The following is a 20,332-nucleotide window of genomic DNA, read 5'->3' on the forward strand; positions in this document are numbered from 1 at the left end:
ATGAATGGAATGCGGAATGAAGTGTTATGATGGTGGAAAATGGAAGATGGAATGAAATGAAATGAAGTGAAAAAGTGTGAAGGTGGAATGCATGGGAATGCGTGCGAATGAAGATTGCTGATTTCGAATGTGACTTAGGGTTTTCAAGGCATTATTGCATAAAAAATGAGTACATGTAAGTGAAACATGTAACGGGAGATGAAAGGTGAGATGAGATGCGAATGTCAATGGAGGATGCACTTTACCTGCAAGTGCAAATGGAGGATGAGGTACAAAGCATGGAAAGATGCAGAAACATATATTTGCTCATGAAGGTGCAAATGCATATGGAGAGATGAAAATGAAAAATGGAAGAGGGATAAAGAGCTTTATAGTCATTTTTGGTGAAAATGTGAAGTCAAAGTACATGAAAGATGAAAATGACATGTTTTTGACTTTTCAAAAAGTGACTTTTAGTCAAAATTGGACCTTTGAGATGCTATTACATGTAAGACTTTTCGTGTAATCGTGCTGTGCGAGTGGATGGAAAAAGTGAGATGAGTGTGAATGGAAGCGGAAAATGGGATTACATGCATGTGCAAATGGTGAATGAGATGAAAAACATATAATCACATTTGTTGGATGAGATGCGAAGTGTTGTGACATGGAGGATGGAAGTGAAATGTGATGATGCTTTTGCATGAAGTGAAACAAGTTCTTGGGAAAGAACTTGTAATTTCTCCAAAGTGGAGAAAACCGACAAGCAAACACAAAGCACAAAAACTCAAAAGAAAAACGTACTTTTAGAAAGTGACTCAAACATGTCAAGATGCAAAGCACTTCAACGCACAAATTCGAATTTGGAAACTGGGAAAAACTAAAAACAAGAAAATGAACAATTTCTTCATTTTTAAAAGAAAAATGCACCTTCCATGGCATTGATTTCAACAAGTGGCAATCATCAAACAATAATGTGCATAAAATCAGCAAGATAAGCACAAATTAAATAGCAAGAAAGAATAAGTCCATTTACATGAAGATTAAGTGCCAAAAATGAAGGAAAAAGATGCTCCAATGTTTGAAATTATCTTCAAAAACACTTAGACTTTTTTCAACTTTGCAAATTCAAATGGGAGAGGGCAACAAACAAGGAGTTCTTGTTGAAAATTGCCAAAACGTGCCCTATTCATGCTCCATAATCCAACATTTTTGGATGCTCATGCTTGAGGGACGTTTTTTGGTGAAAAACCTGTTTCACCAAGAAGCATGATCAAAATGTTTTGATCATTAAAGGTCAAAACGTGCATCAATATACAATGCAATCACCACAAAACACCAAATCGATTCATCATTATGCAAAAACATGGGTTAAAAATGGATCTATTTGGAGTTATTTCCAAAAATTTGCCCTAGGATAGAGCTTCCAAAAACGATTTTCAGCATGATACATCCATTCTTGATGTTCGAAAAACCATTGCCAAGCAAAAACAACCCTAATGGGAAAGATCTCATGGAAATCCACCAAGTAAATCTGTCACAATGAGCAAAATCGGGTTCTTGGTGAGCAAATGCACGTGTTCTTCCAAAATCAGACCTTTTGGAGGGCACAACATGTTTTCAAATATGCCTTTGGTCATAATCAGACCTTTTGGAGTGCATAACACATTTTAAAAACTCTCAACAAAAAAAATTGGACCTTTGGGAGTGCATAACACATTTTAAAACGTGCATATGGTTAAAATGTTACTTTAATGGGACAAACAATATTTGTATATCATATTAAAAATATCACAAATAAATATCAATTAAAAAGTAACATTTAAATGAACATTTGATTTAAAAATAAAAAATTAAACTGAAACTATATAGTTTATATAGCAACTTTAAGTGAAAAATGAAAAAGTAACTCAACTTAAAATTATAACATAAAGTGCACTATAGTTACTTAAAGTGAAAAATTTAATGGTAAAGTAACTAAAAAACATAACATAAAGTGATATTAAGTTATATTTTTCAAATAGTGAATGTCAAATTGAAAATATAACATGATATTTTTAATTCGTGCTATTGCACCAAAAAGGTCCGCTTTTGAGGCACGAAAATGGCCATATCTCTTGACTGACAATTTTGATTGAGCTCTAAGTTAGATTGAATCGAAGGGGAAAGCGAAAGCCATGAAATGAGCAAAACCAAAGGACTAAAAACCAACATACGCAAAGAAAAGGACGATGAAAGCCTCAAAAATCAAGCAAAGGCTTGACAGAAAGCAAAACCACAAAAAGACTTGACGAGAGCCTTCAGTAAAACAATTTGATATACAAATCGAAGTTGATTGATCGATCAACATTAAACAATTGAATATCAAAATCAAACTTAGAGATACACGAAACTAGCTTGAAAAAATTTCGTGTTGTTACCAACATTTTCTGGTGACAAAATGCAGGACAACATGTCCTATATCCATTTTGATCTGCATGCTTGAGATTTTTGTTTTCTCTTTCTATTTTGCTTGTGTACTTGTTGCCCCAATTCTTGTGCTGTCGAAATTCTAAAAATTTCATCATCTTGAGTCAAAAAGAGTTTAGTGTGTTGAAATTCAATCTTTAAACAAATATGTGATTCATTGCATTCTTAATAATTTTGAGGTTTGGATAGTTTCAACTCATCCCCAGCTTCGCCTAAGCACTTCGAATTTTTGAATTCTGGTGCCCAAACCTCAAGTTATTGCAGATTAATGAAAGATGTTAAAACACGTGTTTTCATCCACACCATTAACCTTTAATCTTTAAGAGGTTAAGGTTCGGAGTACAAAATATGTGTTTTGATCCAAAATCTTAACCTCTCATCTCAAAAAGAGTTAAGATCAAGTTCTCAAACACGCATCCGTTCCATTAACCTTAACCTCCAAAATAAAAAAAGGTTAAGATTGGAGTTGGTTATTAACCTCTTTGACCGAAGCTGATATAGGATAATAATCGAAAGTTGGATCAACTCAAAGGCAAGTGTAAGATGGAAAGATGTGTATCAGCCATGAAGGAACGTGATCAATGGTTTGAAGGTATTCTACAAAGAATTTGAAATCTACGAAGCAAGTTTACATGCATCGTATGAGAATCAGGTCACATCATCATGGCTTGATGCAACTTGAGACGTAATGTTGGGAATTAGAGTCAGAGATGTAATATTCAAGGCATCTGTGAGAAGAAGTCTAAAACTTAGGAGAATACATGTAATAAGCCACACCAACGCCTTCTCTCCAGTCGCGATACATTATATGGTTGATGAGGTCTCGGTGAGCTGCACTTTGATCCATGCATGTTCATAACAAAATTATTGCTCCAAGTGTCTGAGGGTCATTGTAAATGCTGCCATAGCAGAGATATGGATGCTTGTAAACTGTTTGACAAAATTCTTCAACTCCCAAATCAATAACGTGTTAATCTCCAACCCTACTTAGACATCCCACATGATCAAGAGCGTTAGAATAATATTGTCCATAAGAGAAAGACAGTGCATGTATGCACTTGGGCATAGCTAGATATGTCAAGCCATGTGCAACAAAAGTTTTGAGCCTTGAATGAGATACATGAGCATCCAAAAAACGTGCTTCCTAGTTCTTGGCTCATCACAAAGATGTGAAGAGGTTGATAACTGGTTTTACAACCAATTTAATCACTCCACATGAGTTCAAAGGTGACTAATCAATGACATAGAGCCATGGCATTACTCAAGTAAATCACCATTGTCCACAGGTCTCTCGTTATGATTGAAATTGAGCCTTCTCCTCGCATGGTTGTGAGGAAAATCAGGGAGTTTGATGCCATTCTAACTACAATTAGTTTTCTAAGGTAATGGTAATGTTGGTGATTAGACAAAAGTTGAATGTGGAACCAATGAAACTTTCTCTACGGAATGCTTCTAGTTATAAGAGCTTGCAAGTTGGCCATGTACATGATCACAAAGGAGATGCAAAGCTTCATGGATAAAAGCACAACAAGTGTTTGACTAAATGCTTTGAAAGAAACGATATAACATGTAACAACCGCTAGGATTTTCCTTCATCTACTCTATTTGTGCGTGAGATTGGAGCATTCAAAGTTGGATATAGACATAGGGAAAGATAACTACTGTAGAAATTCGGTTTACAAACAAGGTAGAGCAACAGACATGGAACGTTTTGGTGCCTCGACTGTTTGACATTTTTCTTTGAATGTTGGCATAGTAGAGATGATAATGCTCGCAAAATGTTTGACACAATGCTCCAACTCCTAGCCTGTGGCACTTTGAAAGTTTGGTTAGTGAATGAAGTCAAATATTTTGTGGGAGAGAGATCAATAATGCAAGTCCGCGGTGAATTATTGTTCTACGCAAGTAGAGCAAGCTTCAAAAGCAGATGCTATAAGGAGAACATCATCCAAATTTTATTTGATGAAATATACATTAAAGATGCTTACATCTCTCTTTCCTTGCGCATTGGATGACATATCAACTGAGTTGCGTTAAGTCAGAGGTTGTTGGGTGTTTGCTAAGTGACATCTTCTATGAAGATCACTGCAACAATATAAAATGGTAGTGAGAATGAAAAGGCTTCAATCAATCACATGCTATACATGAAAAGAGAATGCTTTGAAGAATAAGTTCGTAGCCCGCCACTTCACCATGCTCACGAACTTCAAGCTTGTTCCTACGTTGGTTTTCTAATGGCACCATATCTCATGGTACGTAAACTATTTGACATAATACCTTTGACAAGAAAAAGCGTAGCATTTGGAATGCGCAACCAAATGTGGAGAAGGAATCAGATTGAGGTTAATGAAATGTGGAACATGATAATCATTGGAAAATAGTAGGCATGCGAACTATTTGTTAGAATGCCTCAAGGAGTGTAGCCTTTCTACATAAGAATGTATTTTATCATTTAAGAGCTTGGGCCATGATAAAAAAACCACTCTTTGCATCCATTTGAATATGTTAATGGTGATCTATTTTATCAAGGTTGTAGATAGAAATGCTCAGATCGATAATTTGCTAAGAAGCCGGATTCGTCCCTTGCTGCCCGGATTTGGGTCCGGGTCCGCACGGGTCCCGATTCGCCCCCGGGTTCATTGCGGGTCCGGGTAGGATCCTTAGTTTTGATTGTGGATTCATTCGGGTCCTTGCTGGAGCGAACCCAGACGAACCTACAACGAACTGAGGGCTAAAAAAACTTTATAGAGTGTTTTTTTAATTGTTTTCTTATGTAACTCTCAAAGGAACTTAATAAAAAACATTTCACTTATCTAATCCCTTATGTCAAGGAGGATGATGATGATATAGCAACATATGGGATTAGTGGAACGACTTTGGGTTCCAATGATGAAGATCTAGATATAGTTGCAGTTGGGGATGAAGCTATTGATCCCTCATTTTATGATGATCCATTTGACCCTTGAAGGGCATTTGATACTATGATTATTGATAAACTACTAAACACTTGTCATCTATCATCATGTTTCAAACTTTATTATTTGATGAACTAGTCTTTGTTTTGCAATTTAGTAATTCAATGTATTATTTGATGAACTAGTCTATGTTTTTCAATTTCATTTTGAAATTTAGTAATTCAATGTATAATTTTCTTTACAATTGTGAAGATAGATTAATGAGCGAGTATTTAATGTTTATCGTTGGCATTTGGCATTGATCAATGATCAAGCAACAATTGTTCATATTGTGAAATGACTTTGTTTTGCAACTATGCATGTTTCTCTTGTCTGTGTGTGTGTGTCTATATATATATAGAACCCACCCATGAACCCAAATGGGGAAAAAGAAATTGCCTGAACCCACGAACCCGAACCTCGAACCCGAACCCGTCCCCCAACCCGAATCGGCAACTTAGATAATTTGTAATCACAACCCGCACATACTTTTTAAGAAGCTTCGTCCTTATCATGCGCACCTTTCAAAGCATAAGTGGGGAGAACCCCAATTAGGTGTCATATCTCCAATTTCCCTCATTGCGAATATGGAATCACTGAGAAAATAGTTTCTTGTTTCAAATGGCACTTCTTCGCTTATTAAAACGTACTATCATGGACAAGATATGATCTATTAAGAAGGAAGTGCACATAGGGTTTCAAGTCACCACCTTGCTACAACCCAATCAAGTGGTAGAATACAATGGTAGCACAAGCTAAATGTGAAGGTTGCTCTGGTAGATCTATATAGAGCCATGAAGTTATTGAACAGGGGAGGTGGCAAGCGTGAAGCTAACCTACTACCTTGCCACAATCTGTGATGCCTTGAGTCGAGATAACACGAGGACAATTGTTTAGATTCCAGATGCATCGACTATAAGCTCCATGAGGGACAGGTATGGCAGAGAGATAGTATTAAATAATGTTATGAAATGCCTCAATGAAATCTCATTTCGAGGAATTATACATCAAGCACCAACACATACCTTGGAGTAGAAAGAGCTTCACATTATCAAGTGGACAAAGACATAGAAAAAGGGTATACTAAACATCATATTGATGATTTGGCTAGTGACGAGATGTAATTTGAGCATGGTGTTTATCTTTGTATGTCACCAATACCTATGTGTTTTATAAGTTCTCGTGCTTGTTCATGGCAATACATTTCTCGAAGCTCGATCTTAATACCTTCTTCTTACTTTTGGTTGATTTTGTTGAGGTTAATTAACCTCTTCCAAAATGTGTAATTGGGAGATAGTTATTAACCACAAAGGAGTAGTTCTTAACCTCAATGTCTATATAAGGGATCATTTTTGCTTTGTAAATGGAGTTTTTGGACTTTAGAATTTGGGAACACTCTTGTTAGAATTTTAATGATAAGACAATTTTTGGAAAGTGTGTACAAATTTTGTCTTTTTAATTGAAAATTCCTCTTATGTTCTTGGTGCAAGAAAATAAAGGAAAGCGCATTTGAGTTCTTTTTCTAAAATCTGAACTGGTGAAGTGTAAAACTGTTGATCCTCTTTGCAGTGAGTGTTTTCATGGTATTGTGCAAATGTTTATAAACCGTGAATCAGCATGGTGATAATGATCATCTTCAAGCGTAGTTCTTGATTGTCTTTATTATCAGTTTACGTTAATCTAAGGAAGCTTTGAAGTTGTTTGGTGCATTCGTTGTTAGTAGCTTTCTCTCTAACCTTCAAGTCCAAATACATCTTTATATTGAAAAATCAAAACTTATATTATAAGAGTGAGCTGCTCCTCTCAAACGCAGAGGAAGATTGTAATTTGATAGTGATCGGTTGCAATCTCTCCAACTGTTGGAATAGTTGTCACTCTTCCTAGGGCGAACAGGGTCAGTTTCAGAAATAAGTTCACAGTGACAAATCTGTTTATCAACAATACTAAGTGACTTCATATACTTTGTTCTTCTCTTCCCAATTCCTTGTTTCTATAGTTTTCATCCTCTTTTTCAAGTTCATGAGCTCAACTACATATAGCTATGAAGACCACAATAGCGATGTTCTCGTTGTACTGTAAATTTTTTTATTGTCTTGTTTATCTTCCCCACTGTCACATTTGTTTGTTTACCTTTTCTTGATTGTTTTCATTTGTACTTGTAGTCCTTCATTTTCCTTTTCTTTCTGTGTTGTTTGGCTCACATTTGATTGGTAGGTTTCGTCAAGGATTTCGTTCATTCTTTGCAAAATCATTGGAAAGCGTTTTTTATTCGTTTATCTAAACTTTTTGGTTCTGTTTGTGCCTTTGAATATTTTTGTAATTTTTTTTTGTTTACTACTATCAACCTTTCACATGTACTACTTGCTTGTTTGAGAAAATTTGTTATAACTGAACCCGAAGCCCTTGATAGGCTCTCTAAAGTTTTCAAATATTGAGGTACTAAATGCCCATTTGCAATTTGGTTCCAACCCTCATGATATAAAAGGTTTACCAATGGGCTCATTAGTTGGGTTTAAAGACTCTAGTTGAATTCTACCCCTTCCCCCATATTCGAGTGAAAAATATTGTATCTAGTGGAGAAACAGGACCTCTTCATAGTGGGTCCATGGCTTACCATCAATAGGTTTCTATCTGACTCCATCAAGGTTAGGCCCCATAGTGTTTAGAAATTAAAATATTGTATCAGTGCTATTTTTGCGCTTGGTTTTCAGTTTTTCGATTTTTAGTGCCGAGGTAAAGAGTGAAGTATTATATGCCATTTGCCTTATAAAAGTGTAGATAAAATAGACCAAAGAATTGAAAAAGACAAAGAAATACTTGAATGGCCCACCTTGTCACTATCTAGGCTTGACGAAAGCTTCAAAACTGCCGCAAAGCCCAAGTGTTGTTGTTGGCAAAAAAAAAAGCAATCTCGTTGCTGGTAAAAGCCAATTAGAGGAGCTCTCGTAGAAGCTATAGGGTAGTCCTTGGTAACCCCTTCGCTCAAAATGCCCCATCGTTCATCATTTTTCTACTTCTGCTAACCCTCCATCGTTGCTCTTGGTTGTGTGTGATTAAAAGATTGTTTGGAAATGTTGTTTTCAGTCATCTTTCAAGGAACCTTAGTTTCTAGTCATGTTGTAGTTCACATAAGTGTGTGTTTTATCATTGAGACATTTTGTTACTTGAACTTTACATATTTCTGTTGCTATTTAATTTTTTTATCCAAACAATTGTCTTAATAACATTAAATGATAAAATCAACAATTATGCACATGAACACAATAACACAATATTTACGTGGAAATCCAATGAGGGAGAAAACCACGAAAATAAATGCTTTTATTTAAACTTGTTCTTTTACAATGTTTTGTAGTCTATGACCAACTAGAGGCTCCAACCCCTATGTTTATGAGCACCGACTCACTAGAAGCTCCAACTTCCACACTTTGCAGGGAACGACCTACTAGAAGCACCAATCCCCCACTACTATCTTTGTGAGCACCAACCCACTGCAGACAAACTTCTTTTCCACCTTGGCAATGTTGCTTACTCAACTGATGATGGATGCTTTTTTTACAAAACTTCTTTTCCTCAAACCGATATTTAACTTTTCTTTGATTTCATATTTACCTTTGTAAATACCCATCTTTATATTATCTTTAATAGAACATCAATTCTTTTATTTCTGCAAATAAATATATGTATATCTTCTATGATATTTTTATATAAACTTGCTTTAACTTTATTCAACATAAGTCATTAATGCCATACTTGACTAGTATATTCCTTCTTTTCTTTTAGTCAAATTAATATATATCAGATTAAAAAAGATCTACATATACGACACATTTGTTATTTGCACATTTCTATATTTCTTCACACTTGTATGGTTCATTTCCTCTGCTCAACTGATCTTCATTACATCCTCTCTCATTTTTTTAAAATAAAGTTTTAGATCTTCCCTTTTATATCTTTCTAATAACCTTTCATAAAGAAGTTGTGACTCTTCATTAACAACTCTCAATTTCAGTATATTTTGTAATCTGTCATTCAAATCCTTACGCTATTTCCTCTAAGATACAGAACGGAATATATTTTAGCATTGTCTGTTACTCTTTTATTCTTTCCATCGCTGTTTGCAATAGGCGTGCAACCCACGCTACTGCTCAGACTGTAGTTATCGCTTACCTGTTCATTGAACATTATCGGCACTCAAATATACAATATCTCTCTGTGTTATTTATAACCGTCTTCCATCTTATAATGAGCTGTAATCCTCTTAAATTTCCAACACTACGTTCAATGAAAATAGGTTATGTAATCTTTATACTATTCATCTTCAAAACCACGATACTCCATGTAAAGGACAATATGTATCTATTGCTGCATTAGAATTAATTATTGCACTGACTGGATATTCATATATGTTATTGCTGAACCAATCAATATTTCTACTGCCGTCTTTTCTTGTTTTCATCTTCCAACTTTGCATTTTTCCTTCATCTTGTTCTATCCGCTGCACACCATTACATATTGCTCTCTGTAGTCACTAATTTAGTAACACCGACTCCATATATTGTGACGGAACATGGTCTTCTTCTATTTCTGCATTAGCTCCTGGCAACAGGCTTCACACATATCCAAGTTTGAACAACTCTTTTATGTCCTTACTTGTAACATATTATTGTCCGGTTCTTTCATGATAGTCATTGTAAATCCTTGCAATATAGAAGATACTATTCCATCATTTCTTATTAATATATTTTCTTTATTTTATTGGGCTTTCTGAAAAGTATATCGGGTGGCACATGATCGCTGCTATTTATCTTGTTGTTTGAATTCTCATTTATCGTTGTTCTTCCATAATGAATCACTGTCTATCGTATGTTACTGTTGCCATATAAATAAAGTCTCATTCATGTGTCTTGTTTGGTACATAGTGTCTTTTATATATGCACTGGGTGATATTTGGACCATCTCTATCTGACTGATCATCGTTCTTGTTTGATTATATTTCTGTTGACCGCATATGCTGACATATACTCCCCCTTACCATACGCGAATGGAGCTTTATAATCATATTCTGTATGATCATGTTGTAGATTTCCTTTGGTCTCTTTAGATACGTGGCAAGCATAAGTCTTTGTCAACAATGGTGAATGGAGCTGCTTTTTATGGATAGAATAAATATTCCATCATATATATCATTCTCATATATTTCCAAATGTCATTTTCTGATAAATGTCGCTTAGGGAATAACAATTTAATGTCTTAAGCAATATAAGATATGATTTCTTTTGCTTGGATCTTTGACTTACTCTACAATACTACTCATTACCTTATTGACATCAATGACAACATTAATCAATCTGCCTCATTAGCTTTGACATCAATGACAATAGTTCCATCAATTTCTTCATAGAAGCACACACTATCTAATGAGCCAACAAATTTCTTCAACTTTGTGAAGTTTTGATATTTCTCCATTCTTGAAGTCTGATCTTTGCCTTGCCAGCCCCACTGGAAAGCTCATTTTGTTGGCCTTGGAAAGAAATTGACTAGAGACAACAAAAAAAGCAAAGACTACATTGAATTTTTTTGAATCGTGAGTCATGATTGTAGAATCAAGGTCATTTAACTTCCAAAAACATGATTCAATCCTATTATTTTATGATGGATACAATATAACCTATTTTCTTTTGAATATCCTTGCTAGGGTTTCCACTGCAGAGAGTTTAACACTTGGATATAGGATGTTGCTTGATCTATTACTGCATATGTTGCATTAGCATTAGATATCTGACAATTTCCTGTACATCGACACATTTTGTGTCCTAAGGGTAAACACTCATAACCTGGCTCTTAAAACTAGGTTCCAGACTGTGAAATGCTAATTGCCATTAGAAGTTTGGAGAGATCTATATTAACGAGTTAAGTCAAATCAATCAATAGATGGGTAGGGATTTTCTTAGTGAGATTAACTGTTTTGCAAACTCTCCAAAAAGGCTTCCAATTATCCAAAAAACTCAACTGCACACACTTAAGACTTTATCCAAATAATTTAACCTGCACATGGGATTTGTTGTCATTACCTAATCTTGATCTAAATTTTCGTTAATGGGAGTAAACATAATGTTACATTCTTTATAAACCAAGTGCCCTGTTAATAAACTTTGTCTCTTCGAACTCTCAAAAACGGCAATGAAGAAGCCTTTTGTAAGGGAACTTTTTTCATCATTTCACTGAATGGATTTTCAAGAGTAATATTTATTTTGTCACATTGTAAACAGTTCATAGCTTTTTGAGTCACATTTATATTTTAGTCACATCTGCAGAGGATACCAGGTCCAGAAGAGTGAAGTTTTCATCTTTGGACACCATTCACACTTTTGCAGATGAATCGGCTCTTTGTCCTCGTATTGCTGTTGATAAAGCAATGCCACAGAGAACTGGTAAGTATTTTCATTTAAGTTTTGAGTTGTCGTATGTTCTATGAAAAAACGAATACCTTAAATCAGATACTTCACTCATACATCGATTGATGATCGTATCCTATAGCAGTAAACAATTTTTAACAAGTATTAAGATGATTTGCTGTATTTGTACTCCTTTATTCTTATTTTTTGTTTATTATTTATTATTCTTTGATTGTTTTGTTGTGTAATAGTGTTTATTTATTACCAGACTGAGCATGTCACATAAACATTTTTGTTAATTTTAGAACAAACTAATTTGACATTATTAATCTTATCTATTTTTTCAGAGCTTTTAATGATGTGTTTTGTAGCTAGAATGAGATGTGGAATTGAAGGTTTTAATTTATTGTTTTGACTTCTGTAGGAGATGGTTACTCTAGTTTCTCTGACATTGATATTTAATTTATAAAAACTTTGTACCCTGCCTGTTATTAGAGGTGGAGAATCCAAAAACCTCTGAATATAGGTATTTCAAGAAGCTGAAGACATTCAATGATCAAACGCTAACTTGCTTACAGAGCTCAAAATCAGAAAATGAACACCAAGGATTAGTAGCATACAAGCATTTTTCAGGTGAGTTTACCTATGGTTAATCATCTTGATCTGTTAAACCAAGTTCACTTAATTATATCTTCCCCCCCTTGGACTGGTCACTAATAGACAAATATTGAGTTTCAAAAGTTGTGCTTTGCGATAAATGAATTGGGTCTGCCTCTTAAGATTCATAGCAGGAATATTAATCTTTTTTCACTTTTCAGAGAGTCACTAAACTTAACTTCCTTTGTTTGCAGAAGTCATGAATGGAAACATAACTGACAGTGGTGACAAAACTAGGAAATCAATCCACAGTCAGACATGCATCTCACCTTTCCTAGAAGAGCAGCCTTTGGATGTTAGAGCAAAAAATAGTAGGTGCTGAATTTTAATTTTACAAATTGCTTGAATATTTCAGTGTAATTTTAAGCATCCTTTTTTCCTCTCAATTGCATCTGTTTAGTAGGGATGTAATGGTGTGTGTTTTATGACACATACAACTTATAATAAAATACTTAGGTACTTTATCCTCTCCTGAACAATGTTTCCAATGTGCTAAACAAACAAATTGTGTGATTGAAAATGTTGTCTCCAAGGTTCTAAATGCGTGTGATTTTTCTGTTTAGGATAGGTTCTCATGGTAGGATGATTTGCTGAAAACCTCCAAGGGGCATGGATACTCAAGATGTCATCGTTCAAGTTTTGAATTTCTGTTTTCTATTTGTTTTTGGATTTAAGGATTTCTAGAACAAAGTGCAAAAGAGGAGGGTTTAGGAAGTTAATCTAATGCTAAACTAATTCTATACTAATCCTATAAACTTGGGAGACAAGATAGTAGATCTTGTTGTCCTCAATTTTGACATCACAGAATTGTGGCAACCCTATGCATTTGTCTCATGGATACATAGGTGTATCCTCTATGTTCCAACACATTCTATGTTTCAATGCATTCGTCATCCTTGAATTGTACTTTGTGTAGCCTTGTTTGGGTGTTCTTTTTGAAGGTTTCCATTAAGTTAATCTCCTTAAATACTTGTTAGAATGAGTTTTTTTTGTGACCTGCAAACACTTGATATTCGATAATCTTCAAGTTTCTTCTTCGTTTTTCCTTTTCTTGCTAGTAGTCTTCATTCTTGTTTTTCTCTTAGCTTAATAGCCCTGGAAATCCCACTCATTTCAAGCTATCTTAGATCTCAAATGAAGTTGTCTAGCCCAAGTTATGAAGGAAAAGATGAGATTTTTTAGGCTGACAAAACACATTATTAAAAATCCTCCAAATGTGGGATTTTTATAGGTAATTGCATAAAATAAATTATTATTAATTTATAATGTGGATTTTGACCCCCATTTTCAAATTTCAATTCATTCTGAGTTGATTTGAGCATGGTTACTAATGTTTTAATGAAATGGCTTTTCGAGTCTATTTTCATGTTACTTAGTTGAAAACTATAGTTATATATAAAAAATAAACACACGAGACACTTTAAATGCATAATGGTGGAGTTTTTATTACTCATTGCATATCATCCACATGCAAATCACCTTCTAAAAACCAAACACCAATAAAATCAAGTCTTAAATGCATAAATTGGGGTTTTAAATACAACTGCATATTTATGTCACGTAACATGTGCAAGTGGGTTTTTTATATGCATTTGCATGAAAATCTTGTTATTATAAACCTTTGATAACTTAAAGTCTTATAGTGGGTAATTTGAACCCAATAAGACATGCACATGCATTTTAAAAACCTATTATTGTGTATGTTAACTTGAGTTATGAATTAAAAGCACAAAAGTAGGGATTTAGAACTCAAGAATACATGCTTTGGACATAAAAAAAATCTTTTGTAGCGTATTATACCTTGCATTTGGTTATAAAACATATGGTGGCGATTTTTGGGTTGAAAGCACATGTTATTGATACTAAAATGCCCATTATTGTGCATTTTATCTTAAGTTTTCACTCCAAAAGACAAGGTTGGTGATTTTTGACTCAAAAGAACATGCTTCTGACTCGGGAAAACCTTCTTTTGCCCTTTCTTTTTGAATGTTTAAAGCTAGACGGTGGTTTGGGGCAGCATATCCATGTGATTTGGTCTCCAAAAACAATGTTTTTCTTCCTACACTTGGCTATTTTTTCTGCATATCTCAAGGCAATTTTTATTGCACAAACACATTGTTTTCTTCTTTAAACAACCTGTTTAGGGCACATTTTTGCTAAAAAGTGGGCTCTTTTTCGCCCTTTTCTTCCATCAATTCCGAATGTTTACTCTCAAAGGTGGGTTCTTGGGCATTACTTTTCATTTGTAGCTTGTTTATCATTCTTTCCAAGTTGTTTTTAATGCCCTAGATGCCATTTTTGATTGCCATTGCACATTGCTTTTGATTTAGTCAATATGGTTGCTATTCTTAGCTTTTTAATCTTCTAACTTCCCACACTTGGCAAGGAACGAATCTTGACTCTAAAATGCATTCATTTTTAGAGGATTGAGCCAATATTAAAAATCTATATGTTTCTTTGCTTCAATCTTTTTGAAATCCAAATATCTTATTGGATTTATTTCAGATTTTGCATAGAGATTTGAAGAGACTACTTCCTTTGTTGTTGATTAAGTGAAAACAGGTTTTGATGGGACCCTAAAAACCTCTTACAATAAGATTTTGAGAGGGATTTGAAACCCAACAAAGACGAGACGCTGCCGATAGATATTCAAAAAAAGAACAACAAAAAAGGCCATCCAGGGGCCATCAGAAGGACACAAACAAAAAGATAGGGAAAACGAAGCTTCAACTGCAAACAAAACCCCAACAAGTCATACTGAGACCCTACGAGGTCCACCAAATCATGGGGAAAAGAGGACTCCCTCCCAACCCCAAAACCTAACAAGAAACTTAGAACACATTATGATCAGCCTCCTGAAAGTGCCTGTCCTTGAGCCAATTGAAACCATAGGGAGAAATGTTTTCTCCATACCAGATTTCCTAGCAAAACTCTCTTCCACCTCAATAGGAATATGGGTGGAAGTACCTTCCCGAGTAAAACCCCTTTTGAAAACACCCCACTATCCCAAGAAGGCATGAGGAGACAACGTATCCATCAACCATCGACTTCAAACACACCAATTATCACCATCTCAATATATGATAACTCCACTTCAATAAGAGCAATGTGTTCAAGAGACAACATTAAAAAACAACCCTCAAACCAAAAAACCTGCTAAGGGTACCGACAAGACCAAATAAAGAATTTCACCTCAATAGAAGGGTTATCACCTAAAACTTCACTCTTGTTAAGTTTGACAAAACTTAACATTTCAAGGAAACATTGAAATACTTATAAGCTGTGGGTTGCTTGTAAAATGGAGCGAATTTCTGGATAAGGCAAGCTCGTAGTTGGTTTTCACTCTAATTTACTGAAATTTCTAGAAAAAGGGATAGAGAAACTTGAAATGAAAAGACTTATAACTGAAAGGACATGACACTTGAATTTATTTTACTGCATGAACCTATAGTAAACCAACTTTGTAGAAATGAACACTAATCCACTTGCAGATGATAATCCTAGAATTAGAACTTGTTATGAACCTCTTACACATAAATATTTAATTAAATAATTGTAAATGATAGAAAACTGAAAAGGAAAAATGACTTCCACAAGACAGTTCTTGAACATTCAAACAAAAATATAGTCAACAACCTATGCAATGATCACTTACAACAAGAAGCAAATACCTGAGACAAACTAAATAAGGATTGACAACACTCCAAAATTCCACCTTATTAATCACTTGATGCGACTAAATTGCAATGATAGGTAGGACAAGACTTGATGATCTACAAATGACAGGTCTTCAATTCATTCACTTCAAAACTGAGTACAGAAAAATATGAGGCTAAAATACCAAGTATAGGAAAAAATCAGTAAGTCTTTTTCAGTCAATAATAAGTTCAAAACTCACTAAGTACAATCTTCCAACCACTTGAGTCGGATCCATGAAAATAGCGAGCAAAAAAAGGGACCTAAAAGCTTCCAAAATGAAGTTTCAACACTCCTTTGACCCCACTAAGCCATAAACACACCTATGACTCACTCAAAATTGTCCACAAATCGCTCCAACTGGGCCCAAAGAGCTTTCTGTTTACCGTATGGGGTAAATAGTTTAATGCATACAGACAATAGACAAGAACATGTAACACAACAGTACTCTTTTTATTATTTGCAAATAATTAATTCTACTCGTTGGCTATATAATAATTATCGATTACATGCTAATCTACCCATCGGCTATTTTATAATTTTACCGACAACATCATCCCCCCCAAAAAGAAAAGTCGTCTTCGAACGACAATTACAAAATATTTGAGATAGATTAACAAAACGGTATACATTAACTGACTAACTATAACAAGATAGATATGTTTCCCTCACATCACTTTCCCATTCGTTCTGTGCCTGCACCAAATTGGTCTCCAAAACACGTTGCATTTGTAGCCTCTGCTAACAATACTATCTCCTTAGCCAAGTTGACTTTGATAGCCACCCATGTCGCCTTCTCTGCTTCCAACTCCTGGGTACACCAATATAGGTTTTGTGGCTAATCATACCTTCAACCCTTCAAATGACTCATCCTATTCTTTGTCCCATTTGAATGGTTCCCCTTTGCATGTCAATTTTGTCTAGCGAGTATGATACTTTGGCGAAGTTTTTGATGAATCTTCTATAATATCCTATGTGTCCCAGGAATGACTTTACCTCCGCTACATTTGTAGATGGCTGCATTTCCATTATCACTCTGACTTTGTCTGGATCTGTTTTCAATCCCTCCTTACAGTCTACATGTCCCAGTAATTTTCTCTGCGGAACCATGAATCTACATTTCTTTGGATTTAAAGCGAGTCGCGCCCTTCGACATCTTTCCATGCATTCGCCCAACGCCGCTAGATGTTTGTCTTCGGTGTTGAATATGGACCAATCATTCAAGAATGCTTTGAAATTTTCGACAGACATTTGGTCGAATGTGTGTAATAGAATTCTTTGGAATGTAGTCGATGCATTGCACAGGCCAAATGGCATTTGGTTGTATGCGTACACCCCACCTTCTACCGCAAATGTCGTTTTAAGTTTGTCCTCTTCTGCTATGCAAATTTGATTATATCTCGAGAACCCATCCATAAATGAATAAATCTCGTGTCCAGCTACTTCCTCCAATATATTGTCTATGAAGGGTATCAGGAAGGGGTCCTTGATTGTTACTACATTGAGACATATGAAGTCGACACATATCTTGATTTGGGTGGTATCCTTCTTCAGGGATATGACTATGGGTGACACCCATTCACTTGTTTGAATCTTAAAAATAATACTAGCCTCCAGCATTCGGTTAATTTCTTCTGTAACCCGCGTCGCATAATTTTTATTCATCTTGTAAGGTCGCTTTCGTACAGGCACTACACCTTTGACTAGCGGAATGCGGTGAACACACAGCTTCGACAGTACTCCTTTCAAATCCTTGTATGTCCAAGCAAATGCATCTTTGTATTTTAGAAATATTTTAAATGTCGCTTCTTTTAGTACTAGATTCCAGTTATCCCCTACCAGTATGTTCTTTGGTTCGGCCTCATCTCCTAGATTCATGGTTTGTACTGTAGCTTCGTCATATTTTATCGATTTTCCCTCACTGAATACATGTGCAGGTGTTTCATCCAGCGGTGCGTCCCCTTCTTTTATTTCCCTAAATTCTTTTGGAAATCCATCTCCGTTGTGCCCTTCCTCTATTGTTAGTGTGTTGTAGCTCTGGAATAGCTCATAATCCTCCATCCGCCAGTGAAATAATCCATTCACCGAATGCAAGTGATCGTCTGTCGATCCACCTTCCAACCATAGGACTCCTTCCTGATCTGGTTCCATTCGTTGCTTTCCTTCGTCCTCTTCTTCGGAATTAGATGATAGAGCTTCTTCACCCACCATTTGTGTGTGTAAATCAATAATGAATTTTCGTCCTTTGCTTTCCATTGATAGTGTATTCTTCTTCCAGTCATGCTTAACCTTTGCTTGTATGAGCCATCCTCGGCCCAGAATGGCGTCATATCCTCTTCTCTTCAACGAAATGACGACGAAGTCGAGTAGTAACGATTGTGTTCCAATAGTCACTGGTTGTGCCATCAGGATTCCCAACGGTTTGATCCCGTGCTGGTCTACTGTGAGCAATTGGAATGTAGGTGGCTATAATGTCGGCTGTCCTAACTTCTTCCAGGTATCTTCTAGTAGGACGTTTAGCCCTGAACCTCCATCCACAATTGTGTTTGAAAGGACCGTTCCTAATATACCCATTTCTACGATCGTCGGATGCCGGCCGGATGTGAGGGCTAACAGGATTGGGTCCGCTGCACTTGCTCCGCTTTCCTTTTCTCTTCTATGTTCTCCTGGTAGTTTAGCAATCGAGGCTACTTTTGTGAATACTGTCCGTAGTTGAGGCATTGTGAAGATCAGATCATTTAACTTGACTGGTATTTCAGTTTGTAATAGCTACCATATGATGTTTTGTTCTGTGGAGTTCTTCGTTGAGGTACCGGTAGTGTCCGTCAATTGTGATTTCTCTGCCTGTGTTGCTTTCTCAATTTTTGCCCACACTTCTTCCAATCTCTTCTTTTCTTCCATTGGGTCGAGGTGCAATTTTGGTTGTTTACGGGTGATTGCCAAGACTTCTTCTTCGTTTGCACCGATGCTGATCAAATTCACTCCTAATTTCGGGCACTTGGCATCTTCATGATTTCCAAGACTGCACCATCTGCACAACAACTTTGGTGCATTTGTTGATGTACAGTTCCATGCAAAGTGGCCCCACAACTTGCATGCTTGACATTAACCATCGGGTGACCATTCACATCGTATTGAATTCAGCTGCAGCCCCCATTATTATTGTTGGTATTGTTGTTTTGCCCTCTTCTATTATTTCTGTACCCACCCGAAGTGGCACCATCATTGCTTGTGTTTCCGTTCCCTCCTGACGTGGAAGCCTCCTGTGTTAGGAGCACTTGTTGATGCTCTCTTGTTTTCATATTGAAGGGGCATTCCTTTGTAGAATGTCCCATAATTTGGTAAATATCACAGAATTGGTTTTTCAGAGAGGACCCCTTCATGTGACCTTCTATCTTGCATTCTGTGCACCACAACTCGTTTCCCTTCGTCTCTTTCTGCATATTCTTAAATTCTTAAATCATTTTGATCATATCCTTTTGGAGAGCTCGGACCTTCTTACTGTCCTTTTTGTCACCATTGCTATCTTCTTTCGAAGACGCGTCATCTAAGTCGGATGAGCTACTTTTCTTCTTCTTTTTCATTTTCTGTTCACTCTCTTAGTCCATTGCCCGATTGTATGCTTTGGTGTATGATGATGGCGGCACAATCTTCATTTTCTTCCTTAACTCCAGGCATAGTCCTTCAATGAACATCTCTTTTTCAGCCCATCTGTTGGCCTGCTTTCCATTTTATTTATTAATTCTTTTAGTTTTTTGGCATATACATAGACTGTTTCATTTTTCCACTGCTTTGTGGTGTAGTTTTTTGCTACTATCTCATTGTCATCTCGCAACAATTGAAACTTGGCGATAAACTCGTTTTTAACTCCTACCCATGTAGTTAATTTTTGGGGATCTGTGTTGGGAAACCAATCAATTGCTACATCCCTTAGGGTTGCTGAAAATTGTTGGACCCATTCATCCGTGTCGGTTATGCCATTCACCATCCAAATTGTTTCGCATGTCTTACAATGTCTGATTGGATCGGCCGTACCATCACCATCAAACTTTGGCAATTTTTCCTTTAGACCAGCCATTACTATTTGAGTTGGAGGTACTTGTTGTGTACTCGCGCGTTGCTTTGCATACCCACGTTGTTCTGCACACCCGCACTGTTCTGAATACCCGTGCTGTTTCAGAC

General features: G+C 36.0%; 1 protein-coding gene across 6 annotated transcripts in view; it reads left to right on the top strand.

Annotated features, from left to right (window-relative positions):
* The window catches only part of LOC149530858 (uncharacterized), a 188,492-nt gene that overhangs the window by 70,239 nt on the left and 97,921 nt on the right, over positions 1-20,332 (top strand). Inside the window, exons 3-5 of one of the 6 annotated variants that reach the window (XM_089809043.1) lie at positions 11,717-11,833; positions 12,293-12,430; positions 12,649-12,765. In XM_089809043.1, the coding sequence (XP_089665169.1) occupies positions 11,717-11,833; positions 12,293-12,430; positions 12,649-12,765 (372 nt within the window). Of the gene's footprint in view, positions 1-11,704; positions 11,834-12,292; positions 12,431-12,648; positions 12,766-20,332 lie in introns of all 6 variants that reach the window. The other 5 variants (XM_089809042.1, XM_089809044.1, XM_089809045.1 and 2 more) reach the window with 5 other exon arrangements.

Source organism: Cupressus sempervirens, chromosome 11 (assembly GCF_028749045.1).
Source record: "Cupressus sempervirens isolate cs-2001-9-10 chromosome 11, ASM2874904v1, whole genome shotgun sequence".
In the NCBI taxonomy this organism is placed as follows: Eukaryota; Viridiplantae; Streptophyta; class Pinopsida; order Cupressales; family Cupressaceae; genus Cupressus; species Cupressus sempervirens.